At 34.2% G+C, this 13,401-nt stretch overlaps 1 protein-coding gene across 2 annotated transcripts in view; it reads right to left on the minus strand.

The window, feature by feature from the left end:
- The window catches only part of ADGB (androglobin), a 98,901-nt gene that overhangs the window by 41,867 nt on the left and 43,633 nt on the right, over positions 1-13,401 (minus strand). For both annotated transcript variants that reach the window (XM_071433144.1, XM_071433136.1), the window contains 4 exons: positions 6,119-6,164; positions 4,413-4,578; positions 2,453-2,516; positions 733-835 (listed from right to left, as the gene is read on the minus strand). In XM_071433144.1, the coding sequence (XP_071289245.1) occupies positions 733-835; positions 2,453-2,516; positions 4,413-4,578; positions 6,119-6,164 (379 nt within the window). The remainder of the gene's footprint in view (positions 1-732; positions 836-2,452; positions 2,517-4,412; positions 4,579-6,118; positions 6,165-13,401) is intronic.

Genomic DNA, 13,401 nt, shown 5'->3' on the forward strand with positions numbered 1-13,401 from the left:
TATGGCTATTTATTTAATATTTAATTAAATAAATATAATTATTTATATTTATTTGCATTTATAGCTTACAGTTTAATCATTTTAACAGAATGGTCAGTTTGCTTTTTTGAAGCATGCTTTTAATTCTCTCTACTCCACTCTAGATGCATTAAATTACATCCATGTCAAGTGTTTAAATATCTGATTAACCTAAGCCAACTACCATAAAATGCCATCACTCTCCTGAATTCCATTCTATGTTTTTAATGAAATACAAGGAATTATTATTTAAACCATTCAAGTTTTTAGGTTTTGAAAAATCCAACTTAAAGGTACTTGAGGGCTTATTGTGTACCAGTTTAAAAATAATTTCAGAAAATTACTTTTGTTATATTGCTGTTTTTGCTGCACTGTGATCAGCTAAGGCATAAAGTAGCTTGCAAGAATGGAATTTGTAGAAAAGAAACCACAAGAAACACAAGAAAATCCATTCCAGAAATATACAGATGAAAAGCTTCCAGCAAATTATAACAAACAGAAAAGGGATTCTTTCATGAAAATTCTCATCATCAATGAAATAATGATCAAGCATTGCTTGAATATTAGAGTATTCCTTAAAACCAATTTGACTATTTCAAACTATTGCTAAACTTTCAAACTGCCAAATTAAACAACAGATAAACACAACAGCACAAGCATATTCAAGAATGGGAAAACACAACACTGACATGTACTTCTGTGTGTTGGCCTTACCTTCAGTGACATACCAGTGTACTAACGCAGAAAAGCTAACCAGCATTTCACTGGGCATCACACTGTCCACAAGCAAATAATAGAAGACTTCCTCATCAGAAGACTGTATAGAAAAATGGACATTTGTTCATTCACTTGCACTAAATGCTGTCCAACTGGCCTTATACAAAGTAGGAGTAAGATTTTAGATATGGTGACTTAAGGTATGGTATGGGAAGTAAGCAATTAATTGTCACTACTTCCAAATTTCAGAACAAGTCATTTAAGCCCAGAGCCTCATGCTGCATGTAAAATAGTGTTCACTTAAGAAATAAAAGGAAACAGAACATTTTTGCATGAGAATATATCTAGTTTTATATTATACTGTCATATGTACCAAAATGCAGTACTTTTAACTGCCAAACAATAATTAACAGAAGACCAAAAATTTTTGGTTTTGCTGCAACTTTCTGATTCTAATTAATTACAGAAAACTTAAAAGAAATAAGTACTCTTTGAATTTGTAGATATGAGTGATCCTCCCTTACAAAGGGGTTTTTCTCCTACAAATCTCTATGAGGACAAAATCTTTCTCTCTTAACTTTAATACATTATTTCTATGCCAATATTAGAAACTATAGAATGATTCTTTTGCTCCTGGTAATTCTTCAAAATCTTATGGTGAATGAGCTTCTTTCTTCAGAACTATTACAGTACAGGTCTTCCTGGATATTCCAGAGCTATATAAATCCATTTTTTGGGTATATATATCTTCCTATCATAATATGAAAATGTTCTTTTATAAGCATGATACAGAATTTACCTAATACTGTAAACATATAATCTCTTTCAATGTTAGAAATTGAAATGGTTTTACAGCAAAGGGTGAGGGTTTTTTTTGGCACAAGAGCACACAGGCTTACACAGTCTTCATGCTGATTATGGCTTTCAAAAGTATATCGTGCAGTCATTAGGAAAATTTCTTGTGATGTGATTACAGAGAGGTGGGAAATTGCAGGTGTACTGCAATTATGGAGCATTAATCCATGTAGTTAATCTTCTCAGTACAGGATTTTACATGAACTTCACGCCTGGAGTTTACATTTTTGTACTCTACAATTACACTTCAGATACACTATAAAATAGGAGCTGGGACAGGATATTCAAGCATGTTGAATAACCTCCTGATAATATGAACTAATGGCAGGTTTAGAGAAATTCCATTATTCGAATGTAACTAGAGAGTATTTCTAAATCCCCGCAGCAGGGTGCTGTAAATAGCAAAAAGACTTAGCATTTACAGAGAAAATGGAGTGTTATGCTAAACATACTCACAGTTTGGATTTTAGGTAACAGGGGAAGATGAAGGAGAATTGAAGAGCAGATTGTGTAGCTGGATCATCATTAAATTCAATTTAGGCATCAAATTGTTAAGAGGTAGTTTTAAATCAAAATAAAGAGTGTTGGAGATCTGATTCACTATCATTTTTCTTCACATAAGCCATTTTTTGTTATTGTGCAGTAGCTTTCCACAGCATTTTTCCTTTTCTTAAACACATATATATAATGCTACATATTTTCTTGCAAACATACATTTGTATTGACTACAGTAATCTTAATGCATTATTATTTTTCAGTAATAGCAGTTCTGTATGCTCTACCAGTATCCTTTAGGATTATATGTGCTATCTAATTATGTAAGACTTTAAAAAGAAAAAGAAAGCACAATACAGTCATTTACCGTAAAACTTGTCTTCTGATAATTATAAGCATATATATTTGGCTTGTGGAAAACATACAGCCTCCTAAGAAGAACATAAAATTGAAATATAAGATATTTATGACTGTAAGAAAATAATCAGCAGATATTACATAGTTTAGGTAAATGCCTATTTCATAGCACAAGACATTTATTTTACTTTCACAAGTCAGACTCACGGCTATTCCTCAAAAATGGTTCAACACTTTTGGTTATAATAAAGGTGAATAAGTTTAATCTCCAGAGAAAGCAGCTGAAATTAATTCTTATATTTGCTGCATTTCTACACTTTTCCATTGGAGGTCAGCCCACTAATTAGTTTATTTTCAACCTGTAAATGGTAACATGCTAATATTACTCTAAAACTTCCATACCCACATAAAAATTACTGGAATGAAGTTTTATACAAAATATAACTGAAAGATGGACTGTTTTATATATTTTATTAATGTTTTTTTTTCAGTCCTGTGCTGTTTGCAGACCTTCAGAAAGCTATATAGTTCCTGACTACAATTTTTTCTGATTTTGATTTCACCAAGGGAGGCATAAGTGGCTTCAGCTTTAATTGAGGATGGAATCAGATCTGAATCAATGCTGTTGTTACTCAGAAACTTCACAGAAATCCTGATCTACTGCTGGCATATCAATTCCTACAATGACTGAAATATTCCTCACTTCTCAAAGTGATATGGACTATGAACATTCTTCTTATTTTCAGTGTATTAGAGTGGTAGGCATGACAGGGAAGGAAAAGCTTTCAACTGAACAGACATGTAAAATCAAAATCTTAGGTGCTTAATTTTTTCTGAGGGATAAATTCTTCAAAGGTCAATGAAGATGCTCTGTTAACAGCTACTTTATCAGTTGACTGTGAAAATAAACTCTCACTCATTTAGAGATAAGAAACTGACAAATGCTTTTTGCCTTAATTAGTATTAATATGGGTCTACAAAAGGTCAACAGTACTTTAACATTTGGCTAATAAGGTAGAAAGTTCTTATTTCACATTCTCTGTATGTGACCAAGACTTTTAAAGGAAATTAAACTGCTTGTGATACTTTTTTTTTTCTGAATGTCCTATCTTCCTGGACCTAGGACTACCTAAAAGTAGCATGGAAATCTTAACAAGGTCTAAATTGATCTATGGCTTTTTATTCCTAAATTTCCTGTACTTCTGGCTGGTATAAAAGTTATACATTCTTCTTTACAGAGTCAGTAGAATTTAAACACTTATTTATGAAAATAGAAGCTTCATAAAGAAATCTCAGTTACACATTCAAACAAGAAAAGAACTGGGTGAATTTTCTCTGATAAAATTACTTCCCTCAGCAATCCTATATTCTCTAAAGGATCTAAAGGATATGTATTGTACCAGGCTCTTTAAATCTGAAAGACAGAAGCTGAAGATATGATGCTACAAGTACACTAGCTTTTTTATGTTTTCAGAGGCATAAATGCCTTGGAACTATAGTGAAAAGGGAGTGAGACAAAACATCTAACTGATCAAGCAAAGCTATGCTGATGGCAACAGATTTCAACAACTTTTTTTTTCTTTAGAATTGCGTTGTCTTGATGCAGACTGTGCCTGTCCAGTGCCTCATGGGTGGTAAAAGCACCTAATTGCCACAACACTCCATGACCTACAATCTTCCACCCCAGCTGCAGTCTGACAGCTGCTTTATGGAGCTGGTGTTGTGCTCTCCACTGTATTCTGGAGGACACACCCAGGGCAGAGAGCAGGGCTGCAGCCACAGACCCTCAACTGTCAACAGGGACAGTACATATGGTCTGAAGAGTAGCCTTGAAGCCACCCTGAAAGGCAGGATAGCTATACAAAGAAGACCTGTTATGATGATGCAATTTTTATATAGCCATGTTTTGAATTTTACCATTGTTATACAGTATATTGTATGGAATAAAACCCAAACCCTCTATTCCTTACTGAAAACAAATACAGAAGTCTTCAAAGGTAATCCAGGTTTCCCTGGAAACGGAAATATTTTCTGATGCTGTTTCATCCTTTGATTTAGTCCCTGTCTGGCTCTTCATATCCATATCAGCTCTTTCTGACATTTGTTTTGTATCTAAACTGATATTGTCATGTTCTTCTGCAAAGATAAAAAGACACACAGATCCAATACAGTGACAATATGCAATTTAAAGTAGTATCATTCTTAAAAATTACCCTAAAATTACAAGAAAATTATGCATACATCAGTTATTATGCATACAGTTTAAAACTAAAAGCTATCCCACTAACCTAAATAACTCATATGGTGACTGAAGCAACCCTATACAGAAATTAAGGGTTTGAATCTGCAGCTGCTTAAGTAGTTTGCCTCAATAAACTACCACATATAGAACTGCACCCTAGAATCTTCAAAATCAGCTTGTTAGGTATACATACATATGATTTCAGCAAACCTAAATTCATCTGTATAAAGAAAAATACATCCCCTTGTCCAAAGATTCTATTCAGTGAAAGGCTAATGAGGCAGCATTTTACAACGCACAGAAAAAAATATAGAGAAATTTGGAGGACACAAAGGCCTAGCCTTGCCTCTGATACTTAGTACCTCTATGATGCTACTCACACAAATCAAACACTTCTAAACAGAAACAGATTTGTACTAAATCACATCAGAAAATCAGAATTAATGTCAGATTCATACCAAAATATCAACACGTAGCCAGGTTTTGCAATCACTCAATAACTTTTTGTGTTGTAATGTAACTTTCTCTACATTTATTCTCTGAGATTCATATCAGTAGTTACTGCAAATCTTTGAACTGGCCCAAAAAGAAGTTTTGAGATAGCTCAACAACTGAGAACAGAAGAACTGAACAGCTATTAATTTAGAATGCTTGCTGAGGAAAAAAGATGAGGTAATATTCAAACATAAGGTATAACAAATGAGAAAGCTATTAGAAACATACATAATTTATATTTAAATGTGCTTTGCAATATTTCATTATCACCAATACACACATAGCTAATGTGTGGCTCTAAATTAGTTTGCACCTATTTTTCAAGAACTGAAAGAAATGCACCAAAGGCCTATTTCCTTTCTTTCAACTATGGAAAAACTACCTGAAAGCTGAAAAATCGAGATTTCCTCTTCAATTTAAGTTAGCATGGGTGTTAGGCTTCTAGTAAAATGACCACAGTGCTCTTATTTTTAAGAGCCTCTTATTTTTCTGACCAAATCCTTCAAGCTTTCAAAGTAATTTAAAAAATGTGGTATTAGTTTTGAAAAAATTTTGAATACTCTTCAAATAGTGATGTAAAACATATTTCAAAGGAACACACATTAAAATGAAAGCTGGTTTTTGGTTCTTTTTTTGCAATTTTTCAGCAAAAAAAGAAGAAAATACTATAATTCACAGTTCTTTAAAAAGAGCTCTCTGTACAAAATCTACTGTATGTTTCTGGAGAGTAATTTATGAGAAGTGTTTGAATTTTTTTGAACACAAACCTAAAGATTTTAAGTAATTATATATACTATTAGCAGTTCTTTGAAATCTTTTACTGTAAAACCAACACCCATAAATAAGTAAGACTGCTGATATATGTCCATGAGGATTAGCACTGACACCAAACAACATGGGAATGGTAAAAATCTGACTATAAACTTTACACACACTTACCTTTACTGAGTACCTCTGCATTTTGTTGCAACAAGGGACTGGTCTCCTATACAGTGAAAAAACAAAACAAGGAAAAGTAATGATGGTGATTATAATCTTGCATTATTTTGTGAGAGAAAATACCTGATTTTGGGGGAGTCCTTCCAGAGACAGAGAAACAAACTGGTAAGTTATCATCATGGGTTTGGGCTGGGTTTTTAAAAGAAAAATAAAAGTAGCAAATTTCATCATAATACCTACATACATATCAGCAACAAACTGATGTTTTTCTAGAGAAGTACATGTCATTTGCAATGTGAGATAAAAGCTGTTTCATATACCACTTCACTATTAAAACAATGTTCTTTGATATTACTGTTTTATGACAATAAAGTATGTTTTATTCTAAGAACTAATATTCCTGTTCTACAACCAATTCAATTTTTTTTCAAAGGCAAATATTAAAGCCTAAAAAAGCTATTACAAACAAGTTTCCATGCTTCCTTTCATCCCAGGTCTCCCTTTACCCAGATTTGTCACCCTTCTCCCCACCCAAACTCCTCATATACACCCTCATATATCTTCACATGTGTTAAAGGTGCTGATGCTGAAGCTGGTGGCACTGACCAGGCCAGCAGCTGGACATACATAGTGATTTTCTGTTCTGCATTTCAAAGAAGAGCTGTGGGAGCTGTGCTGACTTGGAGCTTTTATGCTTTTTCAGTACAATCAAGAAATACATTTTGAGGGGCAGACAGACATAATTTAGAGTCTGAGTTAGACTGGATGGCAGGTCACAACAGTACCTAAACCTTGCACAAGGTGATTGTGCTGGAAATACAGGTCTACTTCAACCCTCCTATTACAGACTACCCTGCCTACACTATGTGAAGGGACCCATGAATGCTTCCTTAGAGGAAAACCTCATGGCTTCCTACTTTAATTTCTAGATCCAGTAAAAGGCTTCCTGCAGCATTTTACAAAATCTCTATGGGCTCAGGACATGGGAACAGGCTCAGGAATCTCACCTCTGAGAGGTGTTTCACATTCTCTGAATTAACAAAATTTGAGGTGTTTCACATTCTCTGAATTAACAAAGGAAAGAGCTGAGCAAATCAACTACGGATTTAAGAGTCTCTATCCCAAAGCCGGAAGTGACAAATAATTTAATGCACATAATTTAACTGTAATATTGTTTATTATGGAAATTTGGAAGTCCCATTTTTGCACTGCACAAATCTGAAATTCTATTCTCAGTGTGTTATGGACTTTTGTGTTTTTTGGATGTTCATGAGTCAAAGCTGGGGACAGATCTAAAATTAAGAGCAATTAAGAGAAAAATTAAGACACTGCTGAAATTGTTAACACTTGGGTTAAGAATTTATATTGTGTGGAAATATATTGTGTTTTACAGTTATTTTTAAAGATTAATTTTTTGTTTTTCTATGAGCTGAAAAGGACACATTTTGCAAATATCCATGTACTTCAGCTCCTGTTTGCAGAACTCAGTACACACAACTGTTCAGAACAAGTCAAGCTGTGATCCCTTCTCATGTCCCATTGAGAGTCATGTCTCAGCATACTGGTCTAAAAACCACATGGACTATCTCTTCCCTTTAAAATGTGTCTTCAGAAGTACACATACACAGAGCTGTCATATTTCTCCATGTGAGCCTACAACTTTCAAAATTCCAATGTTGCCAAATTTCTTGTGGGAGTCACAGGACTTACCAAACAGATACATGTCAGCTGTACAATTTATTGAGTTTCCTCTCAGAAATTCTGGGCATGTCCAAAGTATAAAAGGTACGAGATTTACAATATAAGCCTTGGGGACTGCAACATCTGTCCAACAAGTCTAGCACTTTCTGCCCAATATACTGCTCATGGACAGTACACATGACCCACACTTCTATTATGGACATGAGGCAGCTTAATATAGAGCTACTTTGTCAGTACTAACAGCTGGCAGCAGGAAAGCCTGGAAAGATAAAGAAAATCCTCAAAAATGGCATCAACAGAATTTCCAGTAAAGAAGGAGAAGGTGCCCTGGAAAATCTGGATTCTTAGTAGCTTCATGCAGTCTGAACTGTGAAACCAGTCTAACCACAGCTGTGTAGAGACTCCCATAGGCTCATTTACTCAGTTTTTGGAGCACAAGCATAACACAGTCAAAAGCTGCCTGCTTTTTCAATGGTGTAGGATGTGTTCATCTACCTAATCTTCACTGACTTGGAGACAACACGAATGTCAAGAAAGTTCTCACTCTTTTATACTATTGCTTCATGTACTGTGCCTAAGACATTGGCACAGAAATAGAAAATAAAGTCATTTTTCCTCCTTAATGAACGCGCGTTGTCTAAAAAGTCAGTTCTGCTGCCACAGTATCTTATAAAGAAATAAATCAGAAAATAGTTAGATCCAGCTGTGAACACGGAATGATGCACACAGATTCTAGGAGAAATAATTATTCTTCCTTCAATGAATGGCAAATCTGAATGAAAAATCTGTAGATGACTTAAAAATACAATTGATCATCTCTTAAATTTAATAATCATTAATGCATATTTGTAAAAAATAATGGTAATTCATAAATTTATAGCTATCTTGTAATGTTCAAGGTTTCAATTCATATTTTTCAGCCTCCTAACACTAGCCAGATTTTTATTTTATTCAAATCTAACAAAAAATAAGTTTTAAAATTTATCTGATATTCTATAAAAACAGTTGCCATTTCTATTGTACAAATTATGCATGGCAAAACTTAACACACCAGTTACTCTGTGAAAAAAGCAGCCTTCTTAAAAAAATAAGTTTTCTGACTATAAGTGCAGGTGAAGGAATAAAGATTCAGGTACACTTCTTTAAAATAAAAAATCCATTTCAATTCCTTCAAAATGACAAAGATGACCAAAAATATTTCTTAAGATCTAAACCTGTATTAAATTTCAAGGTTTGACGTTCACCTGAGAGTTATATCAAAGGGTTTTGCATCTACAGTCATTTGGGGAGTCTTTTTTTATTCCTCAGTCACTAAATGGAATATCAGTTCTCATTTTACCTGTAATGTGAGGGTAGGTAACAGAGCTGGGTTTTGAAAAAAGGAAATGTTACAAAAGAACAAACATCTGCAAAGCTGTACACAAACTGAGATATAGAAATAGCTTAAAAATACGGGATTACAAATTTGGCACCTCTTTTACTCAGTCTGTAATGTTGAAGCTGCCCAATATGCATGTGCAAGTGGATAATTGTGGGCCCATTAAAGTGTCTGTGTACTACAAATGTCTAAATTCCTCTTCTCAAGTCTCTCTTCTCATTCATGTGCCTTATATGTCATGTGTAATTTTTCCCTGAAAATAATAAGCAGGGAATTTCCATTTCATGCAGGGTGAAGTAATTTACAAAATGATAACATTTGTAAGGAAAATAGATTTGTTTTATTTCTTACCTAGCTCTCCTGGTGACTCAATACCAATTCATAACACTTATGAAATACAACACAAGAAGGATTGGAGAGAAAAGAAGTAAAAGCTTGTTATGACACAACAATCAGTAACATTTATGGGGAACATGAAAAGAGCACACAACAGAGCATGCAGATTAAATAAAATGGTATCAGTTACACACAAGAAGATAATGGACAGACTGAATCAAAAAACATGAAGGAAACATGAGCATTGAAGAACAAGTTTTTTGTATGGTGTCACTGGGAGAGATTGGAGACTCTAACACTTTTGTGCTAAAAATTAGCATTGCCAGGGAGCTTGACACTGAAGTGGCCACAAAGAGAAATATGAGTGTTCTGCTTAAGACATATGAACATAGCAATCAGGTCAGTATATTAAAATATCTAGTAGCCATTGCACATACTGATGGTAAACATATTCTGGTTTTCTTGCTTTGCATTTCCTCAAACAGAACACATAGAGCTTTATTCTCAATGGAATTGGAGATAACTTCTATCAAAAAATTCATCCCAATGAAGAATATTCAAGTAAGCTTTTGAATGGCAGATCTACAAGGAAACATCTATCTACTCCAGGATAATCTTTTTCTCTGAAGTGTTTGACAAAATTACTGTTGCAGAAATCTGCAAGACTGTGCAATTTATATATGATGACAGTTTTGTTTTTTTCCTGGCCACAAAATACTTTCACATGGATTTCAATGTGTGCTACACTTATAAATTACTTACCTTCCTATTGAACAAGAATAAAAGAGAGCCTCTCCATATAAGAATTTGGCTCTATGTTATGGAGTTTTTTAAAAAAATTGACAAAATGCATTTTCTTAAGAACAGTGATTCAAGATCAATTTAACTGCCAAAATTAGCTATTTTAAAATATTTTCCCTAGTGCAAATCCAAATGCTACCAGGACCATAAAATCAGTGAATGGCAAAGTCAGAGCAAAAAAAATTTTTTGAAAAATTCAATAATGAAGCATTTCTATATTTCAGCATGAATACTCTGAGGACATGAGGGATAATGGCATGTCTTTCAACTTCATATTTTTCAAAGAAGGTACATCCAGCTCCTAGAATTTTGTCTTTCATGTATCATTCGTCTCTGTTTCTGTGACAACAGACCTTAGGAACAGTGAATCAGATATTCAGTAAAGTTACTTCATGCAGTTTACATTAGAGCAAATTGAAATATGCCAATTTAAACTAGTTGAGCATCTGGCACAGCAGGTGACAGAATTTCAGTCAGCTTAAAGCATAGAACTGCTGTATCCCAAAGATTTACCAAATCTGTATCAAAGGTTTTAAAGCTGATGTCTCCTGACTAGTAATCACACAGTTTAAAATGGAGACAAAGCTATTCACATTCAGTATGTTGCAATACAAAATTCTAAAAATTAGTAATAATAAAGTGAATTCGGAATATCAAAGTTTCTCTTTCAGTGTTTGCTTTTTTAATCACTAATTGATTTGTTTTTAAAAAGTATATATTATTATCTCAAGTTTAAAAACTACAGAAAGCAAGCTCATCCTTTATGTATTTGCGAGAGGTATCCACATAATTTTGTTGATGAAAAGATTTAATATGTGAAAAAAAGGAGATTGCCCTCCAAGTTAAAAACCACTTTCTTTTCTAATCTGTAAAAATGAAGTTCTCCTTGCATACTCTAGCTATTAACAGACATAGAATTTTTCAACTGAGGTTTAAAATTGAGGCAAAAGTAAAGTTCATGTGCAAGTCAATTAGCTGTTCATAACTTCTTACATTCCATGTCTGAATCAGATTGCCCTGCCTACATCACATCCATGTCTTCTTCCAACCATTCCAGTTTTATCATGTATTTTCATACTTGTGCTTGTGTCTCCTTGACTGCATGTCCTACTGTAATAGATCATCCTTCTAAATCACTCTTGGACTAGGGGAGAAAATCTAAGGGATGTTTCACACTCCTTTGATGCTTCCAGCACATAAACTTCTATTAATTTGCAACTAGCCAAATCTATATTTCTACACCTAGAGACTGAAGTAATGAAAACAATAATTATTATATGCTATAAGATGCTACTTTGCTTTAATGTGATTTTATGAGACTTTTATTTCTAATCATCTGTCCTGTTTATGTTGGATATTAGATTTCGCACTTTTAAGATTGGTTCTGAGAGTGAAGAAGGGGGAGAAGAAGCACAGAATTTGCAGAAATTGCACTTGTTGGTTCACATTCTTTCTTTTGGTGTGTGTTGCTTGCAGCATGGACAGTGAGAAAGAACTTTATTTTGCTTTTAGTTAGTTTTTTTGCTAGCTGAAGCAGAGAGGTTTTTTGCACTGTAGCATGGTTTTGTTTTGATTTTTTTTGGAACTGTTCAAACTGGTTTTGGACTGCAAATTTAGAAAAGATATTGGATGCTCACACTATGTCCCACTGAGGCCTGGGACACAGCATGTTCCAGAGCAGGAGAGACTGAAAAGAGACTGAGCAAGATGAGCTACAGACAGCAAAAAGGACTTTCTTAATTTGCCATCTCTTCAGAACAGCAAGTGGTTCCATTGTTCAATATTATTAATTTTTTTCATATTTGTGAATACTTTGCTTGTTAAAATAAACAGGTTTTTCCACTTTTCTCCAAGGAAATCTTTCCCACACTGGTGGGGAGGAGGGGCCGCTTGAATTTGTTTCTAGAGGTACCTCATTTCAGAGGTTTTCTTCCAAATTTATTCCAAACCAAGACATACTTACAGCTCCTTTTTACCCTGCTGCTTTTTGTAAGGATTTTTATATGATGCCATTATTAAAAATACTTTTAAAAGTAAAATACTATTGAAATACTAATTAGGCTATTCTTTATAAAATGCACACAAAATACTGAAGAGCTAAATATACCACAGAATCACAGGTCATAGATATGTTCTATTGTAAAGCATTCTTCTTCACTGCAGAATTGCCTTATTTTAAAATCATTAAATCCACTAATGATAACCACACACGTACATTATCGAAACACACAGCATACATATAGATCTGAAATATAAAAATGGTATGAGGGTACTCTACAGAGGAAATATAAATAGACACTCCAAAAATTACATAGAAAATTACCTCCCATGAATTTAAAAATTTAAAGCCAAAAGAGAAATGCTATCAAATGGTCTTCTGAGTAGTGTTTGCTGCAGTCAGAATGAAAATGAAGAGATGTTGGCACTGTCATATTGAGTTTCTTTATTTCTCTATGTTGCCCACTATTTCCCTATATGAAATATTTTTTCATGAAATGTATTGTTCAGAAAGTCTTTGAAAGTATCATTCTTTCTGTGTTAAGCATGTAAAATTTAAATATTAGAAGGAGCATTTTCTTAAAGATTTATCTAAAAGCAGACTATGGTAGCATATACATGTCATGGTTTAACACTGGCACAATGCCAGTGCCCCCATGAAAATACCTTCTCCCTGGTTTCTGCTGTGAGATGTGACCAGGAATAAGCAAAGCAGGCTCTTACTTAGGGAAAAAAAAAGAACTAGAACTTTATTAACTACTCTACAACTATAGATAAAAGGAACACACACAGGGAAAATGAAAACCTTACAAATACATTTCCTCCTCCCCCCACCAAATTTCCAATACAATACATCTATTCCCCAAATCACCAACTCTTGGTCCAGCACCACCTTTTGGACAATCAATCCTCAGTTCATCAAGAGGAGAGGAGTCCTTCTTGTACCATGGGCTTCCCCTGGAAACACAATCAAAGCCTCATGTGTTCCTGTGTCACTTGTGGCACCGCCCGGAGTACATCTGCCGTCGTGACCTCTTCCTTTCATGTCCAGTGCTCTCACCACTGAACA

Source organism: Agelaius tricolor, unplaced genomic scaffold, assembly GCF_023055355.1.
Source record: "Agelaius tricolor isolate 1412-34295 unplaced genomic scaffold, bAgeTri1.0.p SCAF_1, whole genome shotgun sequence".
In the NCBI taxonomy this organism is placed as follows: domain Eukaryota; kingdom Metazoa; phylum Chordata; class Aves; order Passeriformes; family Icteridae; genus Agelaius; species Agelaius tricolor.